The 25,997-nt window shown below is 35.4% G+C and overlaps 1 protein-coding gene across 4 annotated transcripts in view; it reads left to right on the top strand.

Moving 5' to 3' along the window:
- The window catches only part of Nedd4 (E3 ubiquitin-protein ligase Nedd4), a 97,907-nt gene that overhangs the window by 10,583 nt on the left and 61,327 nt on the right, over positions 1-25,997 (top strand). For all 4 annotated transcript variants that reach the window (XM_069826379.1, XM_069826378.1, XM_069826380.1 and 1 more), the window contains exons 3-6: positions 14,636-14,717; positions 18,697-18,735; positions 21,942-22,102; positions 24,556-24,736. In XM_069826379.1, the coding sequence (XP_069682480.1) occupies positions 14,636-14,717; positions 18,697-18,735; positions 21,942-22,102; positions 24,556-24,736 (463 nt within the window). The remainder of the gene's footprint in view (positions 1-14,635; positions 14,718-18,696; positions 18,736-21,941; positions 22,103-24,555; positions 24,737-25,997) is intronic.

Here is a 25,997-nt window from a genome sequence, read left to right as displayed (position 1 = left end):
AGTTGATTGCCTTGGAGATTACTTCGAAGGATCTTAACCCTAGATGGACCAAGCTTTTTTTGGTAACATGCTGGACCAAGGGAGGGCTAATTAATGTCCACCATTATATTTTACCCTTATGGTTGTATTTACAATTTTTGCGTAAGTATTCTGTATTGAGTGAATTAAGTAAGAAATAGTGTATATTAAGAAACAAATATATTTTATATCTTGAAAATTGTCAAATTAAATTAATTATTGAAAGTTAATGCTTGAACAAATTCTTATGCATCATTCACATCTTCATTCAGGTTCATCCACCTCATTCATACACTCACAGCGTATGTTTGTCTTTTGACTGTGTTTTCCACACACACAAATTGAATTTTCCACAAACAATGGTAGTTTTTGCTAATTTGTTTAGTTTTTCACTCTTGGTGTGAAACTATTTGGTGCATGTATGGCATCTCCGTTTCCCTTATGGCTGCTGCTGATACTGCGTTGTTTTGGTGATTTTCTTCTTGAGGATGGCTTTCATTGACATGATATTATTCTGCAGTCCAATTATGTGTGCAGCACGATGTTCCACATTTGGTTTGATTAGTTGTCACCCCAGTTCCTTTAGATAAAAGTGCCGCCTGTTTTTCTTTTTGTACCAGTCTGGGAAAGTCATAATGTACAGTTTATAATAATTTATGCACGCAATATCAATTAGGGTGTAAAATACTGATAGCGGCCAATGACGGGTACCTCTCTTAGTAGTATACATCCTGGCCATTTGATCAATGGTGTCAACAGAGCCTTTGGTTGAGTTATAGAATAAATTTATATCTGATTTTTTTTTCATCTTCAGAAACTTTGGCATCCTGATGTTGTGATGACAGCGTGAATAGGTTCTTCTTAGGTTTAGGAATATACGACACTAACTTAACAGGTGGTTTTCCAGATGCAGGGTCAGTGAATGCGAACTTGCTTGAGTGCAATTCTCTTCCAGTTATGGTTTCAGTTCTTCAGGAATATGTTTGCAATTTTTTTCATGATACCCACTAAAGTAATTTTACACTCATACAGATCTTCAGCAAGTTCGACCAATGTATAGAGCGGGTCAATGGTCACATTCTGACCTGTGTCCTTTATTGGAGCAACATGCTTTTTAACAACTTCTCTAGGGCCTCTTGGTTCAGGAGTTGTTCCTTCTTCTTTGTCAGCATAAACTTCCATACTATGAACGTATCGATAGTCACAGTCAGCAAGAAGTCTGATGAGGATCTCATATTTACACTGTTTTTCTTTCAAAAAGACTTTAAATGGGCATCTGTCTCGAAACAGGGTAAGCATTTCATTTATGGTAATGTTTTTACCAGCTGTACAGTACTTCGGAAATATGTCATTCAAAAGTTAAAATATTTCTCGTAAAGGAGCAAATTTGTCATTACATCTCCAACCTGCCTTGTGTTCTTATCATTAAATCTGATGACAGAAGATCACGAAATCTGTTCCGGTTCATGCTGGCTATGTATACTGACCTTCCAAGCTCTTAGGACCATAAGTCATGGTAATCTAGATTGCTATAGTTATTTGCACCCATCAAACTGAAAGTACCTATGAATGCGAAGATTTCACATGGACTTGTTTCTTCGACACTCCTTCTCTCTGCTTCCTCTTTTGTGAGTTGCACAATTTTAGATACAATTTTATTAGTAAAGAACTTTCCAAAAGATTCTTGTATTGTGGTTACTTTACCAGTTTGTGGCAGTTCAGGTTTTCCACGTATTATATTTGCAACAGTTCTTCGCGTGGGACGAGGCGGATTAGGTACATAAACCCTTCCACTTTTAGTCACATACTTCATAATTCTTACACTTGCACTATTGTTGTTATCACTAATATTCCTATCAGTTTCACTGTCACTTGAAGTGCATATAGTAAAATTGGGTTCTGCGTCATCATCATTATCACCATTATCATAATCACAGTCCAGGTCTTCAATTTGATGAACTTCATCTTCAGTTTCACTAACACACTCATCAAAAATATCATAACTTTCTTCCTCGTAATGTTCTAAAACTGCTTCCGATTCACTTTCCATATTATATAATTATCTGCTCGTATTTCTGAATCATACCACGGTCAGAGACAGAATAACACTGTTTATAAAATGAGTATTCAATCCGTGCAGCAATGCTAACAATGTACGAGGCGCGTCCATAAAGTAACTATCCCACTCGTCCCACAGCTAGCAAACCATTTGTTGCGCGAAGCGACTGCGTGTACGTGATTGAGTAATGTCCTGGCATGGCGCATGCGCTAGTGGAACTTCCCGAGTGTTCTCAGTAGCTTCGTTGCATTGGTTGAAGATGGATGTTCCTATTCCAGCTCCCACCGCGTGTGAAGTGCTATCAGTGATAAAGTTTTTGAAAGAACAGGGCATAGCGTCGATTGAAATTTATCGTCAGCTGTGCCAGGTCTATGGGCCTAACATCATGAGCAAGCAGATGGTGCGTTGCTCCACAAGGTCGTCTGTGATGATGGTTGGTCTCCCACTGCTCTCCTCGTCGTGCACATTTTGGCGTCCTGCTGATGCACCGATGCATCATCTGTTTGCTCATGACCTAGTACAAATGACGATAAATTTCAATCGGCATTATGTCCTGTACATTCAGAAACTTTATCACTGACTGCACTTCACAAGCTGCGGGAGCTGGAATAGGTGAGTCCATCTTCAACCAATGAAATGAAGCTACTGAGAGCACTCGGGAAGTTCCGCTAGCGCATGCGCCATGCCAGGACATTACTCTATCACATACACGCAGTCGCTTCGCGCAACATATGGTTTGCTGGCTGTGGGACGAGTGGGAAAGTTACTTTATGGACGCGCCTCGTAATATATTGGTTTCCAAATAAGTCCATTATTACAACATATGTTTGGAGTTGCGAATAATGAGTTCATTGTTGTAACATAGTCCCACCCCATGGCGTCGTGGTCTAAGGCAACCTGCCTAGGACTTGCGTTACGAAATGCGCGCTAGTTCGAGTTCTTATGGGGGAAGAAATTTTCTCATGAAATTTCAGCCAGTGTAGGGACTGTGACACACTTGGGGAGCTGCGATAGGTAGCGAAAATCCGGTTTCACAAACCAGCTTAATGGCTGAGGGGATCATCGTGCTAACCACACGATACCCCCATTCTGGTTGGATGATCGTCCACCTCTGCTTCGGTATATGGACCTGAGGCCAGCAGCCAGCTGGTCGGTCTTGGTCCTTCATGGGCTGTAATGCCATGGATTTACTTTTTTTTTGTTGTAACATATATTTATAATTTCGATTAAAAAAAATTGTTACAAGTTGGACCAAGGGAGGGTTATTTTGTGACCACTTCGAAATTTGGTCTATATAATTATGTTTTCAACCAAAAAAATTTGATTCCCTTTATTGAATCATTAACTTTATACTATTTCTGACACAAAATGAGAACACCATGGTCTGAACATGTTTTATACCATAATAGTAATAGTTCTAAAAAAAGTGTGGACATAAATTGACCTCCCTTGGTCCATCTAGGGTTAATGTTTTCAAAATGTGTTAATGTGCGTGCAGACTTTTTTTTAATGTGTTAATGTGCATGCAAACTATTGTTCTCAATATCATGATATAAGATAACATTTTCTTAATTTTTACTCTTCTCCCTTGTCTACAATACTTCTTGAGAAACTCATGTAACAGACATGATTGGTAAAGTATATTATGTATTTTCATATGTGTATAATGAAATGTTTGTATAACAACGCATTTGCCTAAAAAAAATAGTTGCCATGTCTTAGTAAGTGACCTTTGTATTAGAGCAGTGTTGACAACTCAGCTACTCTTATGAAGCCATATGTACACTCACGAGCAAAAAAGAGCAATGTTGGCATTGCAAACATTGAACGATCTGCTCTCACACACTGTTTGTGTGCAATGAAGAATGTTCGTTTACAAAAAGCATGAGTTGTTCACCACTGAATTAGAGTATGCTGTTAGAATTGAAAGTAACTACAAATTTTTTCTGCCCTGTTCTGTATTATAAAAAAACGTGTTTAAAGGGGTATCGCAAGACATATTTAAAGATGTACTGAATCATTTGAAAAACATCTTCAGTTTTATCGTCATCATCATCATAACACTTTTCATGGATTTGGACCAAATGGTTGATCTGTTCCAGTCTCAGTTCATTACTTCGAGACTTTCCAGTAATTAAGATGTCCCCTAAATGGGTTACGAGCCCATTGTAGAGTAAGTTCAGTTGTAAGGCTGCTACCTTTAGTGTCTGGACCCACTTGGATTTGGCTTTTCCTCCAAAATAGATGTAACAGTTACACCACCTTGACTCAGTCCCCAGAGCCTTATCAGTTCATAAACAGGTTGCACCATGTGAAGGTGAGGTTAAAGATAAAATGTACTTCATTACCCTTTTGCAACCTTCCAATTTTATCATCACCAACAAAATGTATCTTCTAGCTTTTGCAGCTAGTTACATAATGCTGTTGATTACTTTTAAAGTCTTCTAAATTGTGGTTCATGTTTGTTAAAATAAAAAAAAATAAAAATTTTCAGCAATAATTCTAGTGTACGAATAGCTAAGACACAAAGCTTCAAAATTTATTCCCTAAAAGTGTGATATTGATGTGAAAATGTAAATCACAATGCCACTTTCTGTCTTTAATTACTAAAGACACTTCCACAACTCATTCAATGAGCATTGATAAATATCATTAAATTCATTATATCCTATTTCTTACAGGTGGTCATAAACTGGTAATAATCCATAGTATTTAGTCGTATATACAAAATAATTTTAGCAACTGTATCTATGACACATTTCATAGTTTGCTTCAAGAAATTGAGCAAAAATTTCGGTAGGCCTGTGAGTGTACACTGGAACAAAAAATAAGGGAAGCATCAGTTCTTGCATTAAAATTCGATTAAATGTGTAGCTGCAGCACCATCCATTATGATAAACAAATGTTTTCATATCTAATTGAAATTCTTTCTTGACATATGCAAACAAAAATATATGCCAAGAATTACATTCTTAGGCCATTAATGTACATCTCTTTATACATTTGCAAATCTTTTGAGGAAAAACGTACTGAAGGTGTCTCGTATTTATTTATTTAATGCAGAGGCTCTTGGATTTACTCAGTTGGCCTGTAAGTGAAAGAAATACAAGAAATTAGAAATAAACAGTGGCGGCTCATGGGTATTGAATTCAGGGCGGCTGCATACAAATATAAACCATGCAACTTACCTTATTTAAAGATTAGTTCCATGCGCCTTGTCTTGTAGGTTGCAAACTTTTGAATCATCATCTTATTAAAATCCGATATGTCATTTAACATAGTCTTTACAATGGAAAACATAGCTAATGCGGTCAGTCTCTCTTCTCTCATCGTATTTCTAAGATAGGATTTTACTCTCTTCAAACATGAAAAGCAACATTCTGGTTCGGAAGTTGTCATTGGTTTGGTGAAAGCTATGTGTAGTAGTTTCACAACTTCTGAAAATGAGATCTGCAAGTTCTCAGATAGAAGAAACTGCAAGAGCTTGACTGCATCACTGATATTTCTGAATTCTTGTCTCTGGTACAACACAGTGAGTTCTGTTTTTAGTTTGTCTTTATCGAACATTAGAAAAAGCTTCACACATACATTTAGGTCATTTTCGGGAAATGAGCTTTTGTAGCATTCAAATTTTTCTTGACACAAGAGAAGATAATATCAGATGATCTATGAACTAGAATCGGGTGTTAGCTTGTGTGATAATGAGGTCACACACTTCCTTGGCTGCCGCAACCCTTGTCTGAATCCCTTTGATCTTACTACGCTTTTTAGGGTTTTCATTTTCACAGATCTCACTGCTCAACTGTGCACTGTTGCGTATTGTCTGTATGGCATTAACAAAGCTTGATATGCAGAGTCGGCCTCGGTAGCATAGTCAGTTGCGGGTTCGATCCCGGCCCAGGTCGATGGCATTTAAGTGTGTTTAAATGAGATAGGCTCATGTCAGTAGATTTACTGGTATTTTAAAAGAATCCTGCGGGACAAAATTCCAGCACACTGATGACACTGATATAACCCCTGCAGTTGCGTATGTCGTTAAATAAACCATAATTTAATCTTTTATAAGCAGATTTGAAACTTAGAAATATCTAACTGGCTAAGTTGTAGTTGGTTGTATAATATATCTACATGATGCATCAATAAATGAAAAAAAAAAAACTGAGCCAGAAATTTGAATTCAGGATCTTCAAGAGTACACACCAGGGCGCTTGCCTCATTTATTGTGATGTTGTTAGATGTTTCAGATTCCATTATGGTTTGAAAACATTCTAGCAATGGCTCCTTCTTATGAACTACATTTACTGTTCTTATTTTAAAACTCCATCTTGTTGCCCCATCTGATAGAATTGTCTTTGAAACACATTAATCTAATACAGACTGTGTAGAGATCAAGAGAAGAAAGCAGGGATACTGGATAAATTAGCAAAAAATATGCGGCTCTTTCCATTATGAGATTCAACTGATGGGCACTTAATTTCACATTTCTCATGAATTGTTAAGGTACTGAACTGAATAGACTGTAAATATTGTACAGAATTGAACATTGTTGCACTTGTTATACTCACAACGTTAAAGAAAATGTATTTAAAACTGCGCACTACTGACAAACTGCTGCAAATTTTGCAGCGCCTGGAAACTCTGGATTCAGGTTGAGGGGCAGCAGGGAGAGGGGTGAAACTAACACGCAAAGTATCCAAGACGAGATTGGCAGCTCCAGGGGAGGAAGTGACTTCACTAATGATTGCGTGCATGTCAATGAGAGCAAAATTAAAAAAAATTCGAGCCGCTAAATAGAGACTGTATAATAAATGTGTTTCACAATATAAAACGAGACAAGAGCCACAAATGTCTGGGGGTGCTGCAGCTCCGCAGCCCCACTTCGAAAGCCGCCCCGGGAAATAAACATAACATAGACTACATACAAAGAATGGAGATGGATAAAAATAGAGATGTTAAGAGATTTGGGGTATCAATTATAGCATTCTCCAAATGACTCTTGAAAGTTCAGTTTCATTAAGCAGTCCTTTTGAAGCTGGTGCTAGCTGTATGTTAGACATTGATGGAATATTTTTAGTTCGTCTGCTGCTTTGTTGCCTCTAATTTCGCTGTGAGAGGGTATCCACTGCAATACCACTCTGTCAAAGAGGCCATGGAGAAGCTTTATCACTTACCTACATATTCTTACTTTTACATCAATGGGCTTGGATTGCTCCCTTTGAATCACATAGGATGACGATATTTGGATAGGGGACAATTCTGAATGAAACTGGTGTTAGTCCACTGTAAATGGTCTCAGGTTCTTCATCAAATGGAACATAATTTCTTTCTAATGTCATATAAAAGGATCCATCGGTACATATTACGTAGACGTCTATTCTGAAACTATCTTGTGTATACGGTCTCCAAGATGGTAAGGCAGAGAATTTTCAGGTGGTGTGTCAACCTTTGTAACATTCTGAAGCAGATCTACAGATCTAAAGAATATTCTACAGGTTGTTTCTGATCTCTGATAACGAATTTGAATGACATCATGTGCATCAGGAGTCACACGACAGCTGAACTGTGGCGAGAGATGGCAGACCAGTAGTGAGTGGGCGACTCACACCAGAAATTCCCAAGAAAATCAGCCTTTTTGGGAGGGGTACATTACGACCCTTTCCAATGTCAAGTACAGTTAAGTGAAAATAAAAGAAGCCTGCAATAAACGAGGTTTCGTTATTTCCGAGAAAGGCATCTGCTGTGTACTTAATGAGATTGGTAATGCTTGAATGAAATTAATTTGTATCATCTTGTGGGGTGTGGTGACTTGTGATGGGGGGTGGATTTGCTTGTTTTTTCCACTCTGGAATTAATCCCATCCGAGCTTTGCCAGTCTTATTAGGTACACACAAGATGCCTTTCTTGGAAATAACGAAACCACGTTTTTTGCAGGCTCCTATGATTTTCACGGACTGGCATCGGAAAGAGTTATGTACCGTCCCAAAAAGGCTCGATTTTCTTGGGCATTGCTACTGTGATACACCGTGCACTCTGATTATGAAATCACTCACTACCTGTCTGTCATCTCTCGTCGCAATTCAGCTGTCGGTGTGATTCCTGACACACATGACATCATTCAAATTCTTTATCAGATATTGGAAACAACCCTCTGTATGCTGCTTATTTTATAAGCATTAACTGGAGCCGAGAAAGATTCATGTTTCAGGTTAATGTGCAACTGATTTTTCAAGTTAGTGAGAGCTTTCAATAATGTGTTACAGTCCTACTTATACAGATACTATTGTATTTTATGCAGGTCACAAAATGGTTCGTGCAAGTTAATCGATCTCTTCCCCCACTCTCAACAAGATGTGTATATGACCTGTAAAGCATTTGCGCCTCGGAGAAAGTAACATTAAGCAATGCTAGAAATTGTAAACTAATAATTGAACTAAATGTTTTAAATTCATATCATCATCATCACTATTATTATTATTATCATCATCATCATCATCATTATTAGGGAACGGATTTTATGTGCTAAAAAACTTCAAAAATATTTATTTTCTTAAGTAGTCTTCTTAATGAAGATCAACCAAAGCAGGTACATGAAGAGAAACGCGCTATTTACCTTCTATGCTGTGATGATCTCAGTCATAAATATAATATTCAAGATTGGAATGTCATAGGACTTATGTTTGGTGCGCGAGGAACAATTTCCAAATGTACATTGGAGATACTCAGAAAATTAAAGGTTCCTGATAAGACTCTTCAGACAGTTGCATCAACCATTTTAAAATCTTCATTGAACATCATCAATCACCATCTCTATTCATCTTTATAATATTCAATGTATATTATTTATTTTCAATAAATTTTTATCATTTTGATAACTACCATATCTTGTCGCAGAATATTCTTTTTTAAAATTTCATTATGTATTTTTTTAACATTAATTTACATTTTCTTTTTTGTTCATTTGAATTGATTAGGATGCTGATATTTTAAATCCAAGATTTGGACGGCTATCATTTCGATGATATTCACTCTAAAAGTGGGAAATATGTATAAAATTAATTGTAAAAGTTTTTTTTATATTACAAAATTTTAAGTATGATTTACAAAAATAATTACTCATCAATCATATTAAGACAGTGGTGGGTTCAAATAACTTGCAGTTCCAGTAAACAATGGAGACTTTCTCCAAGTTTTCCATCATAGATCGATGTCACTTGTCTCAGAACATTGCATGATACTGGAAGGACGTTCAACGTCACATAATATCAGCCTTGTACATTTCATCAAGTGAATGTCACTGACACACACATTCTCAATTTCACCAACGTCTTCTTGCAACTTTACACATAGTATAAAATCCATAATTATTTTCAAATGTACTGGCACTTTTAAATTTCTAATTAATAGGTTCTACTTTGTGACCTTTGAGTGAATGAATTTTTTTCTCTGTGCCATGCACCTCATTAATTGAATATCCCCCTGGAATAAGGATCTAAGCACATAAGTAAACAATGTACTAATATGTAGTATGCACGGTTTTTTTTGGATTGAATTAAAAAATTAGAACAAAAAATAACAATTTATGTATTTATAGCTAAATTATTTAAAATATGCATTTACATTAAAATATTACAAAAATATGTATTTTTTTGTGAAATAAAATTTCATATACAAATTACCGTGTTCTGGTTCTGAATTTTTGTCTTAGTTGCAGTTTTTATCTATAAGCAATATATATATATATATATATATATATATATATATATATATTTACATAAAAATTCATTCCCTAATTATTATTATTATTATTATTATTATTATTATTATTATTATTATATACTGATTTGTAACTGTACACCAAATGTTCCTAGTTACGTGGATATCAAGGATCAAATATTTTTGGAAACATAATGTTATAGTGGTACATTTGACACTTTTTTTATAAAGGAAATAAATAGTTTTTACTTAATTTTAAGGAGATAAACTATTATTTTAAGATTAAAAGTAGTACTATGCCATGTGTATAATTTCCAAATAAAATGGCTCATAGGTGCTAAACAAATCCATAATTTAGTTTAGGAGATAAATCTGTACACAGCTTTCCTGACACAAATTTTTTGTATCAGGAGGCTGGAAACTTATGTGTATATATTCACATAGTACATATTCGTAACACAGTAGATGGTGGGTGACAGGAAAAGACAAAGATAAAATAGAAGATGAGATATGATGAAAGAGAACAGTGTATAAAAGTATATATAACTTAAATTTCACCAATGCTTCAAGTATCTTCGTCATATGTGCTACATTAATTAAGATTTTCATTCATGTCAGGTTTAGTTTCCACTTCTTCATATATAATCTATCTAATCTTAATGCATTTAATAAGAGAGATTAAAGTATTCTTTCACTACTAAGTTCTGTGCCCAGATTATTGATTATCTCTGACCTTTAAACTTGTAAGATAAGTCTAATAAATCATATCTGATGTACCGACAGACTACACCCTTTACATCAAAGGAAGTATAAGAATTGATTGAATTGTTAAAATAAATTGATAGAATTAGTAAAAGTTATTGCATGGAAGTTTGTTTCAAAACTGTGTATCAACAGTGTAACAAAGTAGTATACTTATTTCTGTGCGTGTATTATCATTCATTCATTCATTCATTCATTCATTCATTCATTCATTCATTCATTCATAGTTTTCTGCCCAAGGGCAGGTCCACTGCAAATCCAGAATTTTCTAATCTTGTTAGCATCCATCATTCTTTCTTCACCCATCCATTTTAGCACAGCTTCATTCAAGTATCACTTGAAACAAAAAATGTATAAATCCTCTTCTTTCTCATTTGAATTGTTGTGCTCAGTGCACTCAATATAAGTTTTTCAAATATAATATATGTACACAGAGGGGTAGACAAATCCCAGGTGCCAGGTCTTCATGGCATTTAAAAAATTTTATGTGATGCCTGATTTTTTTTTTTTATGGAATCCAGTATTTTGTAAAACCTTGATTTGTTTTATGTCACTACGAGTAATATACAGAGTGATTCACGAGGATTTATTGTCCCTTACAGAACTTATTTCCGAAGACATTCTGAGCAAAAAAGTCATATAAACATTTGTCCTAATCTCAATATTTTCAGAATTACACTAATTTGAAGTTGAATTTTAAAGGTAAAAGAATATTACAGATAAAGAATGAACTATTCATGAGTATCATTTCTTTAATTAGCTAGTTTACTGAAGCTAAAAATCTGTTGAATTCCATAGATGCTTCATATGGAACTTTTTTCCGATTTTAACTACAAAATTACATTTTCTTACGCATTTATCACAACAATTGTTACAAATCACGCCACTCTTGTAAATTCTTGAAGACTGTAGATTAGGATGCATAATTAAGCTGTAAAGAATCAAGTTCTTAAAGTCATATGATTTGTAACAATTTTTGTGGTAAGTGCGTAAGAATGATGTCATTTTTAGTTAAAAATTTAAAAACAAAATCTGTACAAAGCAATTAAGAACACATTTTTAGCTTCAGAACACTAGCCAGTTAAAGATTCTCTATTAGTAATATTTTTTTTTACCCTTAAAATAAAATAAAAAAAGCTATTTTACAAACAACTTCAAATTAGTGTAACTCTGAAAATATTGAGATTAGGACACATGTTTATATGATATTTTTTTGCTCAGAATGTCTTCGGAAATAAGCTCCATAAGTGACGGTAAATCCTCGTGAATAACCCTGTATAATAAAAACAAAAGCAATTCTAGGAAGAAGTTCGAGTGTATTTTTGGATTAATATTGTTATATTTCTTGCGCACCTCAAGATTTATTGTCTTTTTACAGAGTGAACCATAAGTAATGTCAATAATTTCAGGGGGTTATTCTTTGAGGTTGCTTAGATTAATGATACTACTACCATGTAAACCTGCAATTAGAAATAAAAAAATATTTCTTTGTTATTTTAAATTTTGACTAGACCTAAAATACTTATTGGTCAATGACTATGATTAGAATAAATAAATAAATCAATCAATCAATCAATCAATCAATCAATCAGTCTGTGTGACGATTGGCCATATGTGGCACATGTTCCAATTAGCATGATTGTGAGCAAAACGTAATCGTTCAACATGATGTTGCTGGAGCAATTCTGGGCCTTTAGCTGGTCTTCTGGAATCAGCTCACATTCATCCAGACGTCCTCCTACAGTTCTCTCACTCACGTTAACTTGTCTTATTTTCTGGAAGGCTCTTCTGGTCTCCATTTCTCGCCACCTCAGTAATTGCCACTTCTTACTATACATGAAACAACAGCTCCATTGTCCTTCACTTCCAAAACTTTCCCTGGCCACAATTCCTCCTCATAAGTAACTACCATATTATAACTATGTGCCTTTAGCATTAATTTAACAGATTTCGTCTTCTTTTCCATACCTGACTCACTGTCTGTAAAAATGGAGAGAACACCGGAAACATCATAATCTGTATCAAATTCAATTTCATCGCTCTCATAGTCACTTACAGGGACAGTTGATTTCCTTCTACCCTGAAGTTTTCGTTTTACCAGACCATCATTCGTGCTAGTACCATTGATGCTGGAACAGCCTGTTTATTTGTTTATTTGACTATAAAGTTAAATGGTGTTTTAGAATATACTGAGATACCGTATTTGCAGAAGTAAATAATCACATTGATCACATTTTATTAAAACAAATATTTCAAAATGAAATACAACAATGGTCCACGAAAAATTGTGGTACATAGTTGAGGACTGACTTCTAGCCTTGAGGTTAAACATTTTTCACGCAGAGTCCTTAACCTCTGCCAGTGTAATTATTACGTGAAAGTAAACACTATATAGCCAGGTGTAATTGTACAAAGAATCATATATCTATAACCAACCAGTTCTACATGGGAGAGCTTAATAAAACAGACAATCACAAACTGAATGATTTCGTGTTTTCACACATTCAATAGAACGATGCACACTGACCTTGTTAAGCATCCATATCATTGCCACGTGTAATGGTAGATAGAAGCATCTATGGGGAACATAATTCCATCACAGTGGCGCCTTAAATAGCAAACACCTAACTCTTGGGGGACTAAGTAGTACATAATGCGTTTTGGACCATAGTTGGGTGCCTGCACCATAGTTATGGGAAATTACGGTACCACTTTAAGTGAAAGCATCATTAAATAAAATATTGCTACAATATTAATTGTATTGACTTTCTACATGTCCTTAGTGTCATTCCCAGCTCCAAATATTTGTTGATCTCTTGTGTATAGGTGGACTGCAGGTTGTTGTTTAGAGGCATTGTAACATCTGTGATGGGGACATTATTTAGTTAATTGAACAAAGAATATCTGGATAATTTTCCTGAATTTTCTTAGCAGTTCTTATTGCTCTATCCTAGTACATTTTAAATTTATTGTTGTTGTTGTTTAGTCAACTGTCCGAAGACAGGTGTGAACCTCATAAGTGATACCAACAAGGCATCACTTATGAGGCAACTAAGCCGAGAGATAATGGGGTAGGGTGGCCAGTTTCTTTCCCCTTCCATTGCATACATCTCCAACTATAGTCCTGTCGCTCTAATTTCCGGCAGTCAATCACGTTGCAGGTCAGCTACATTTAAACGTGTGAGTCTTGTGATTCGCTGATGAAGGCGTTACGTATTTCCTAAGGCTGGATAAATACTTAATATAATCACCCGCCATTTTGGCTCTTTCGTTGATGTTTGCAGAAAGCACACCAGGACGTTATTTGCTGCTCAATTATTTGCTGAATTACAGTGGGTTTGATTTATTATCATAGGAGCTACGACATGATAATGTTTAACGGTGTGGCAAATAGATTCCTCGTCTGGTAGCTCAGCAACGAAAGAACAGAAATGGTGAATGATACTACCTACCTAGACTTTATAGAGCCTTCACTTCCTAAGACGTAAGCAAAGAGGAGGAGTCACGCCAGGAATAACAGCTTCGCGAATATAACCACATATTACACTAGTCAAACTTCAGATGCATACAAACACTTGTTCTTCCTCTGACACATATTGTCAAGTGAGATGTACTGCCTGATAATATATGTACATATCAGCCAGAACCTCAGTCAGAGGATTTAAATTTATTATTATTATTATTATTATTATTGTTGTTATTATTATTATTATTATTATTATTATTATTATTATTAATTTACTAATGGACTAAAGCTTTCTCTTAAACTATCAGAGCAATCCAAGCTGTGAATCTGTAGGGAATGTATATAGATTCCAAGTTAAAACGGAGTGATCATATTACTTAGCAAGTATAGTATAATATACTTGCTTTTGTGCCCTAACTGTAACCTGTATAATTTTTCCTCAGATCAGTGACTTTTTTTTTAAGTGTAGAATTATATTGAAGTTTGAAAATGAAACAAATGTTTCAGGACTCAGGAGGATAGATAAATATTCTTCGATGAGATCGAAGTTGTGATATTATTGAGTACATGATAAATGTTAACGCAATTCTCTATATTTGGCCCTCTATTTGTTTCAGTGATCCTTATGTAAGAATAGACCTCAACACAATTAATGGAGATGAAACTGTTGATTCAGTTCTTACGAAAACGAAGAAAAAGGTATGTACAAGAAATATTTTCTTCATAACATTATCTGCTTTTTTGAATATTACATTACCATATATATTTTTATGAAACTAACGTGTTATTAGGTTAGCTCAGTTGGTAGTGTCAGGTCCTGATTAAAGTAAAACGAGGCTCTGGTGGCTAATGTGTGTGGAATACAATCGGAAGTGGGTCTCTGGCAGTGTTACGTTCACAAGTGAGTGTTGTGTTATGCCAAATATGTGAGTGTCGAATGCACATTTGGCTTTCTGCACATTTTATTTTGGTTTGTTATGTTTTGTATTATGCTAAATACATCGAATGCATGTTTTATTTGATTTGTTGTATGTTGTGTCAAATGCACATTTCAGTGTGGCTGGCTAGGGAATGAGCCACAGGAGCGGGGATAGACAGTAGTCAGAGAGAGCAACTGCAGTGTGGCAAGAGTGGGGATAACTTCCCCTACTGCTGTTCTGTTCTTTAACATTAAGCCGTTTCATCATATCTAATTAAAAAAAAAAACAACAAAAAATTCGTTATGGCATTGAAAAGAAAGGCAACAAGCGATTTATATCAAAAACCTTTAAAGTGATTAGGGCCGAAATTAAAGAAACTAATAATGATTTTAAAATTTTTTTCTGCCAGTTTATAGGAAACTTTGTTAAAATGCTTTCTCCTGTTAGTTCTTCCATCGATGAAACCTTATAATATACTTCTGCCGAAAAATGCAGTTAGTCACATTGGAGAACAGTTTTCATAAGTGGAGAGCAACAGTACAGTTGTCTTAATAACTTGTAAAAAAAATCTCTCTCTTCTCATGAGTAATGAATGCATCATTGTTTTGGCTGATGGTACTTCTGATTATGTTCCAAACCATTTCTCTCAAATGTACACCATACATTCGTATGTTAATGCTTTCAGTATTACTGTGGTTACTTGTTTTTTGCCAAATGCTAATACTCAGACATAACATGTGTTGCATCTTAAAGAAAATATGTCTCCAAGTATTTAAAAGCAGCTAATAATTTCAAAGCTTTTATTGGATTATGAAATAACATTGCACAATGCTGCCAAATTAATTTTTCCAGTGTTAAGATTACAGAATGTAAATTTCAATTAGGACAGAGTTGGCTTAGGAAAATTAAATGAAACAGTATATCAACCCAGAAGCTCCGAAACAAAACATTTGACTTCGAAAGTGGTTAAAAACTTTTATTTTTGGTCTTTCCTATTTACCAGCGTCAGAGGTATCAGACGTCTTTGCAGAACTAATATCAGAGGCCCCTCCTGTTAGTGAATGTTGAATTTTCTTATGATATTCTAGAAAACTATATTAAAACATAAACCTTCTCCCTGAATTATGGGCTGAAGGACCACAATTTCTCACTGTATGAACTACAGGCAGCGGCAGAATGTTACAACAGGAGACTGCAGCATAAATTTTGTAAGATAATACATATACACCAATCTTTATGATCATAGATGTATTAAAATAAAAACATAGACTACATGTGAGGTACTAAAAATACGAGAAATAGAAATGACAGTAAAAAAAGAAAAGTGGAATGGGCAAACACATAAGGAACTATTCATCTTGAATCAGTATGAACAACACATTTCAAATGAGATATCCTATATGCATTACCTAAGGAGCATGAGATATCAAGAATAGGTGAGCACAGATTTAAAATTTTCATTACAGTGTTGCCATACAACGAAATGAAAAATATTTGTGCTGAAATAAAAAAAATTGAACTGCGATGAAATGACTGACACCCATTTTTATTATATTATTCCTTTAAGGCCGGACACAGTGTATTTCAATCTTCTGTGTTTCTTAGGTAGTTCCTTGAGCACATCATTTTCATTCACAGTAATTTTCTCATTTATGTAGGCCTACAGCCCTTGTACAGTTCCTAAGGTACCTATGATTTCTTAGTGATGAAAATTACCTTTGAGGAGTATGAGCAGTTGTCCCACGCTGTGGCATCATGGTCTAAGGCATCCTGCCTAGGACTTGCGTTATGGAATGCGTGCTGGTTCGAATCTTCATGGGGGAAGAAATTTTCTCATGAAATTTCGGCCATTGTATGAGACTGGTGCCCACCCAGCATCGTGATGCACTTGGAGAGCTACAATAGGTAGCGAAAATCCAGTTTTGCAAACCAGCTATAATGGCTGGAGGGATCATTGTGCTAAATCCTGGTTGGATGATCGTCCACCTTTGCTTTGGTATGTGGACGTGAGGCCAGCAGCTGGCTGGTCGATCTTGGCCCTTCATGGGTTGTAGCGCCACTGATAGTATGAGCAGTTATAGGGAGAGTTTCCATTATTGTGAACAGGTTGTGTAATACTGGAAATAAGTGACTGTTATAATGTTGCAGAGCTTCAACAGCATTTGGTTTTTTTTTTTTCTGGGGGCCCCTGGGGGGGGGTTACCCCAACCCCACCAACCCCCTCCCCCCCTTTCGCTGCGCCAGTGCGGAGTATGAAAGTTGTCACTGCCTCTTCCAATTTACAAGTTTTCCTTAGGATATCTTTGTGAATTCTATCAACAAGTGTTGGTGGAAAATGCTCGTTTTTAATTCCACGATGAATGAAAAATTGATCAGAGGAACTCAAGTGACGAGGGGAGACTCATCTGATTTTTTCCTTGTTCTGTAGATATACTTGACTATAGTTTGTTGTACAAGATTTTTAATCAGTTATTTAGTTATTTAACGACGATATATCAAATGCGAGGTTATATAGCTTCAGTAGAATTGATGGTATGTAGGAAGATGAGACTGAGGATTTGCCTGAAATTACCTGAATTTGCCTTATATGTATTTGGGGGGGAAAAAACTTCCAATTATTTATGTTTTGTCAGTCTATAAATGCGAGCAAAGATGCTATTGTTACCTTAATTCCAAAACCTCGTAAGTCGCGCAGATGTCAATTTTCACTTTTTCTGTTTTTTTTTTAAGTATATCCACATCCATCTACTGACAAAGCAATGAAGCTTAATTTAAAACACTAACGCTAATATGGGCTATTACGATACAACTTAAGTCCTCTGTCTGTGAATATACTTTTAAAAAAGCGGTAAAAATAAACATCGACATCTGAAGAAGTTACGAGGTTTTGGGATTAAGGTAATGATATATCATTTTTTAATACCTCTCTAACTGTGAGCTTTTCATTGATTAGAGTTTTATGAGTGAAATGCAAACAGTAATGAATTTACCGTTGTTTAATACCATTTGTAATGGATTTGTAGGCTCTATCTCTGCATGTAATAACAATAATTCCGCATTTCCACGTAAATCCGATATTATTGAATGGAGCTCACAACTAACAACTAAAATTACTGAAAACAATAAACAAATGAACATATAGTAAGATGTATTTCTTCTTTTTCTAACAGAGATTATGAAAATATTCAGACATGTTTATACCGTGAACTTTTTTACTCTGAATTACTGATACTAGATCTACAACATTCCAAAAAATTTACTGTTCCTCTGGAAACACTCTGTATAGTGTATATAATAAAATAATTATACGGAAATTGTCCAATAACATTTAGAAGCGGGATGATGGGCTGGATTTCTGAATTCCATGGGCACTTTTTAGAAGAGATAGCCCTCTTACTAACATACTATTCTTCATTTAAAATGTTATGAAAATGTAAAGTTGATTTTTCTATGATAGTGCATAAAGTGCAATTTCACACACTGTTAGCAGTGTATGAAGTGAGCCTTTTCAACACCAATGCGTGAAGTGAGCATAGTGTATCTGAAGTAATAACATCAGTGCCATTGCGTGAAGTAAGCAAAGTGTGCGTGAAGTAATAATTTAAGGCTATCAAAAAAAAAATATTGTATGGTACACATTCGTGAAGTTTTATTTTCACAATCGTGTATTTCAGAAACTCCTGTCAAAATACTACCCACTTCTCGAACTTGTATCATAAATTACTATTATGGTTCTAATATTGTGATTTTTATTTCAGACACTGAATCCACAGTGGAATGAAGAGTTTATATTCCGAGTAAGTTACATTGATTCCTTTTCATTTAACAATTTGAAAATACTGGTATATTTGTTTGTTTTATTTTATTTTAGAAATTGAAAATTCAGAAGTAATTGTATTCCGGTAGTTATAGGTTATAGTACTGTAGTTAAAATGTCTTGGTATGAAGTGGGTCACATATAATAAAATCGTCGTTCTGGCAGAAATAACTAAGTCCAAAATTGTTGTTTTGAGTTACAATGATTTTAAAGTTCAATCAAATTTTAAAAATCTGTTTTGCCATAATTTAACCTATTTTTTTCTTCTGATTACATCTCCTAGTTAATTTTATCGGCATAAATGTGAAGTTGTTGCCATGTAGATACGCATTATTTCTTAAAATATCCAAAAGAATGGACTTCGTCAATTTTGGTCTTAGTGACTTCTGCCTGAATGATGACGAAATAGACTCACTGTAGTGATTTTAAATCTATGGTCTTCTTTCGCCATAAAAGTTTTAAGTATATATTTTCATTGTTTTTAGTATTCTAGAATTATAATCCTGCAAACATTTATTTCTAGATTTTCAAAGAAATGCCAGTAGCCTTGACATACCATCAGTGTACCTGCCTGATATATGAAAAAATAGTAACTATTACATTGTGTTTGTTTGTAATAAATATTTTTAATTTAATGTAATGTATAACTTCATAGTTTTTAATTGATCTTACTGGGTTCTCTTCTGGTCATAATGTCCCAATAAAATGTATATGCGGTATGATTTGAAATGAAAAAATATAAAAATGAAGACTGATAAAAAGAAATGTTGAAATGCTGGGTGGCAGTGTGATAACCATACATTTGTCAATTAGTAGTGGTACATTCCATCAGAAGGCACTAATAACTATTAAAATGAAAATGGCAGAACCACAATCGTTTAAGCAGTGTAATGTAATGAATTCTTAAGTGTTATTAGAAAAAAAAGCAAAAACGTTGGAGAACAGAATTTGGAACACCACTACAAATATGGTAACAATTGCAAGATAATGGGATAAGTTTGAATCCGATGGAACAATGTAATATCATCCCCTGCAAGGCAGAGTATTGTAAACACTATTTTGCTAACTTTAGAGGAGAGGTAGGCTAATTATGATACTTAACATGTTGGTGAATACGATAGTCAAAGTTTAAAGCAACTTATCACAGGAAGAAAAAATTGTTGAGGCTCATGGAACTTTTACAGTCAATACACTGTGCTGGGCAATATATTCTAAGCACCTTCGGTAAAAGTGGCACTTATGATACTTTGCCTTGCAAATGACAATATGTGAATAAGCAAATAGAGGACAGAGGAGAAGATTGAGGATATAAATGGACATTCACATAATCCCTAAAGAAGTTTGTAATGTAGTGTTTTCACAAAACTGGAGTATGTAGATTCAGTGTTCATTGCGTCTTGCAGTGTGAGAAGTGGAAGTCACTCAGTCTGAGACTGTTTAATGCAGAGAATAACAATCCAGATAGACGACTACAATTTTGTCAGTGGTTATTGTACATGCGTGATAGAAGAGGAACTTTTTGAGGTTTAATTGTTTCATCAGATGAAGCAACTTTTATGCTGTGTGTACTGGGCCAAAAAAAATTTACACATAATGGAAGAACAAGCAGTTTATCTACCAGGGATAATACTGTGGTGCAGTTAGTGGTGTGCTGTCACATTACCACACCGATGTGAGACTTTTTTGTCTCTCTTTCACCAGAAGGTGGAAAATATAAAGAGGATGTGTGGCATATCTTGACATAATAGACTTTTACCTGTGGTGGACCCTAAGGAATAATATATACCCTACAAAACCAGGAACACTACAGGACCTGAGATGTGAAATCGAAATTGTCTGTGCTGTTTTTGCATCACAAACAATACAGTGAATGTGTTGCATGTCATTGTCAACCATCCATAGTCTTTTTTAAGTAGGTTATTTTACGACGCTGTATCAACATCTCAGTTTATTTAGCGTCTGAATGAAATGAAGGTGATAATGCCGGTGAAATGAGTCCGGAATCCAGCACCGAAAGTTACCAGCATTTGCTCATATTGGGTTGAGGAAAAACCCCGGAAAAAACCTCAACCAGGTAACTTGCCCTGACCTTAATTTGAACGCGCCCACTTGGTTTTGCAGCCAGACGCACTAACCATTACTCCACAGGTGTGGACAACAATCCATAGTGGTGGTCATGATTTTAGAATTTATAACATGAAGACAGTTATGTCTGTGTACTTTACTTGTTAAAATATATGGTAATAAAATATACTGTGACGGCAGGCCGAATATTCTCGGCGCTTGGGGAACTTTGTGCGCGTCCGGAAGGAGAGGGGGCGCGAGGTGGCGGCGCGGACGTGACTAAGGGAGAGGGGGAAGTAATGCGCCTGCGACTGAGGGAAGAAATCCAGAGAAATCGAGAGGTGCCATCTTCTGGACATCTGTAGAAATTTCCAGCATCATACTTTCCGGAAACTATGGTTTAGTTATAAATACGACACGTGAGTGAACTTGAGTTAGTTAGTTACAGTCGTTGCTAGTTTTGGACAGCAAGGCGGTCTTGTGTAGCAGTGAAGCCAGCTTTGAGACTGGAGTTTGACTTGAGTTGTGTCCGTAACTGTGGGAGCCGGAAGTCCTGAGTTTGAATGCAGTGGACCGCAGTTGGGGGACCTGAGTTCGAAGTTCAGTGGACTGTCTCTGAAGGTCTGGGGTTCGAGATACTGTGAACTCGAGTGACTGAGCTAGAAGAACTAGCCAAGGCAAACGAACTGTGAACTGAGAACTGACAGTTCTGATTTGTAAATAGTGCTTTGTGAACATTAGTTAAGATTAGCAATACATTGTTGTTCTCAATAATCCAAGTAAATTGTCATTGTTGTCTGTGGAGTGCAATAACGAATACTGTGTTACTGTGTGGAGTGGAAATCCCATTGTTGACGGGAGTGTTTACATTCAATTATAGAAAGTGATTATTGTCGTAACAATAAAAGTTACATTCTTGTTGTGAATTTAAAGTTACAATACATTTCTTTGGGACATATCGCATAAGAGTACTGATTCTTTTATTTATTTATGCCATTATCAGAGCTATACATTTCCTTTTCTATGTTTTGTATTTGAGAATAATTGTTACAATTTTAATAAATAATAGTTTCATTTAAATTCTCGGTAGAAAATATCACCTTTTCTTTTAATAATGTGTAGGTGAAACCAGCAGAGCATAAGCTTGTGCTTCAGGTATTTGATGAAAATCGGCTAACTCGTGATGATTTCTTGGGAATGGTGGAGTTGACGCTGCTCAATCTACCTAAAGAACAAGAAGGAAGACCTATACCATCCAAACAATATATTCTCCGCCCACGTAGGTTGGTATTAATGTAATGTTCGTTTAAAATAACAAAAGTATAAAATTACATAATGATAGTGGAAGATCAATTAATAATATTGCTTTTCCGTTTGTTTGGTTTATTTTTTATCTATATTTCAAAAGTAGGTAACTAAGTAGGTATACTTTAAAATGGAAAATTAATTACAAAGTGAATCCTTTTGTGTAACATCTACAGTATATTCCTGTGCTGGAATGCATTCCCTGTAACAGTCCTGTTACCATGTAATCACAGCAGAGCTCAACTAAAATTCATATGGCTTGACATATACTGTAAAATTTGTGGATGTGAAAGTAATCAAAGTGACTGTGTAATACATTTTCTTCATATACTTTATTTCCCCTGGAGTTTACATTTCAGTTTGGTTTCATTCCTAATTGCTCATTCATCAACTTAGACTGTACTGTGTAGCTTGAAAGGGACATTAAAAGATGTGCATGATAACTTGGTGTAACCTTGTACCATTTACAAGTAAGAATGATTCTTTTCGTCATTGCAAGAAAGCCTGTAAGTCCATTGATCTGAACTGCCATTAATGTATCAAAGCATTAGCATGCCAGTTTTAGTCTTATGTATTGTTAAATAATTGCTATTTCAGTGTTAATGGCATCTGAGGTGAGCCACGTGGCCATTACCATTACAAATTAAGTTACTCTTCTGAAGTACACTGTGGTTGGACAATTTCAGAAGGCTATGTTTTCACCAGTATTGAACATAAATCTATGATCTTACCACCATTTGAAGGAGGGAAGTTTGAAGTTTTATACTGACCTTAGATGCACTCGATGTGAGCCCTACATGTAATACGGCAGACATCCAGGTGTGATTCCATTCTTGTCAAATACTCTCAAGCATGTTTTATGTGACATTCCCGATTGCTGTATTAATGCACATTTTCAATTTGGCCAACGTTGCTGGAAGTGGAGTTATGTAAACATTGTCCTTGACAAAACCTCACAGAAAAAATTTACACATTGTGAAATTCGGTGAATGAGGTGATCATGTGCAGAAGGTACTGTCTGCGTCTGTTGCAGACCAATCCATCGACCTGGTGGGTGTTGATTTAGGAAAATTGGCTAATACCATAACTCACGGACGAGAAGGAACAGGGGTTCATTTTCCAAAAAGACGGAACCTCTCCACATTGACATACAGAGGTCCAGAGGTACCTAAATCAACATCTGTCAGGTCGATGGATTCATCGTGCAACAGATGCAGACAGCACTTTCTGCACACGGCCATTCCGTTCACCGGATTTCACAGTGTGTGATTTCTTTCTGTGGGGTTTTGTCAAGGACAATGTTTACATACCTCCACTTCCAGTGACATTGGCCGAATTGAGAAGGTGCATCAATACAGGAATGTCATACATGACATACTTCAGAGGGTTAGGCAAGAATGGGATCACCATTTGGACGTCTGCCGTATTACACATGGGGCTCACATCGAGTGCATTTAAGGTTAGTATAAAACTTCAAACTTCCCTCTTTCAAATGGTGGTAAGATCATGTAATATTGGTGAAAATATAGCCTTCTGAAATCGTTCACTACTTTGTAACTACGGTGTATTTTCTTTGTAATTATTGCAGAATGTTGCAGATTGCAGGGTTTCTTGCTACAACTTACTTTTCTTATATATTTAGATTGAAAATAAGTGGAAAAAAAAGAGAATATGTGATTCTGATTATCCAAACGATAGGAAGATTGTGCATAATTTAGTAGAAGAAATAGATGATGATGATGATTATTATTATTGAAATTGATTGTTATAGTGATGAAGAGAAAGACAATATAGAATCATGAGATGATAGTACATACACTCAACAAGAAGCAGGCAGTAATGTTGAATTTAGCAAAAATGACAGTGATAAGTACAGGTTTCCTAGGGCAAGATAGAAGATAAGTTTTTAAATTGTGTAAAAATACATGGCCTCTGATTTTGTTTTATAGCGTACTAAATATAGTAGGCATAAATTGTCAAATTATTTTCCAGAGCAATAATAAAACTGAAATCGGACAACACAATCACTTTCTAAAAAGCTTGGCTCGTGATTTTGCTGTTTCCTTGATGAGAGTGCTCTTCTCTACCAGTAACAACAAGGTGGCCCAAGCACTAAAATCAGTTATATTATTTTCGTAAAGTATGAAAGAGTTATTGTTGATTAATTAATTTTATTCCTCAATGATAATTTAAAATAACATAAATTTCTCAAAACCGAAGTGGTATATGTCAGAAACCGCCATCATCATCATCATCATCATCATCATCATCATCATCATCATCATCATCATCATCATCATCGACCTGTTCTGGTTCTTTAAGTTGAAGGTGACATGCAAAATTGATTTAGTATAAATATACAAAGGTTAGAAAATTTGAAAATTTCAAAGACGCTTTTATTACGTTTTCTTTACACAAATTTTTTGTGCAGTGCCAGGTCTAGAGTGAAAGGTCACTTGGAATTATACCATGCATTCATACGAGAGCCAGCGTCAGATGGAGAGGTGAGGAGGCCTACAGAAGAAGTGTCAAATACACAACAGGAATCAGATCCCGACTGGGAGATTGTAGATAATGAATCACCACCACCAAATGTGGAAACACCAGCTCAGGTATGATCATAATCACTAATCATGTCAAATATGGCACTTTTGACCGTATTGATCCTAACTTCTTATAAGGATGAAGTATTTCCATAGGAACTGCAGATACATGTGTTCCTAGTCTTGTGTTGTTGGAAATCTTGACCACATATTCAGGAAATATTATAATTTATAAATATCTCATGAAATGGGATGCATTAGATGAAAGTGTTCTTGTTTTTGTTCTGTAGTATTAAGTAATATTTTATAATAAAGGAAAGTTGGTCATAGCAAGATCACAAGATGCAAGACTAAGTTGTCATATAGGGTTGGTAGACATCCTGCTTTGGTGGGACATGTCCCATCTTTCTCCCCCTTTCATATCTTGCTTTAAAGGTTAGGCAGGTTGCAAAATGTCTGCATTTTTTTTTTACATAATTTGCTATTTTTCTTTAAATAAAAACGATTTGTGTAATATATATAATGAAATTTATTTAGTAAACAAAATTATGTGTGTCACCACTGTGGCTCAGTGCTAGTACGTTGGGCTTATATGCCAGATGACCAGGGTTAAAACCCCTCTTCACTCTGAATGTATAACTTGTGTTGGGTCCAGACAATACAGAGGTTTTCTCTGGGTACTTTAGTTCCCCTGTGACATCTCAACAAATCTCCATCATCATTCATTCAATCATTCATTCATTATGAGCGCAATGTAGACCCACCTCCTGTAATGCACTCTGCATAGTCTCTAATGTGGTCTGTGCTTCTCGACACAAGGGACATCTCTGAACTTTCTCTTAGAGTGTGGGTGTATAACAACTAGAGCCCTGTGATTAGACAAACAACAATAATTTTATTGTACTTATTATAGTACTTTACAATTTTGCTAAATTGTTATAAAAATTGAAACGTGCTTGGGTTCATGTCCATTGACAGTTCCAACAAGGAGAATGTTAGGGTAGTTTTTAAAACTTCAGTTCTATAGAAACGAGGGACCCACAATGTCTTCTTCATTAGGTATAATGTTAACATTCATTCGAGAAAACATAACAGTGGAAAGCAGTAATTGGTATGAATGCCAAGTTGTTAAATGGTTGTTTATGCTAGAACAATAAACAAACTGTTCTTAATTAATGATTATTAGCCATTATTTCACTAGTTTATTATCGCTATTTCTTTGTTCAGTACATGATGTCACTGCTTCCTGTTACACAACATAACATGTGACATGTTTCCCATTTATACCAACAGTAAAGCTGTAGTCAAAATAAATGATTAATAATTACAG

Source organism: Periplaneta americana, chromosome 5, assembly GCF_040183065.1.
Source record: "Periplaneta americana isolate PAMFEO1 chromosome 5, P.americana_PAMFEO1_priV1, whole genome shotgun sequence".
Lineage (NCBI taxonomy): Eukaryota > Metazoa > Arthropoda > Insecta > Blattodea > Blattidae > Periplaneta > Periplaneta americana.
The sequence above is the reverse complement of the archived record's forward strand: the minus strand, read 5'-3'. Positions and strand labels throughout refer to the sequence as shown.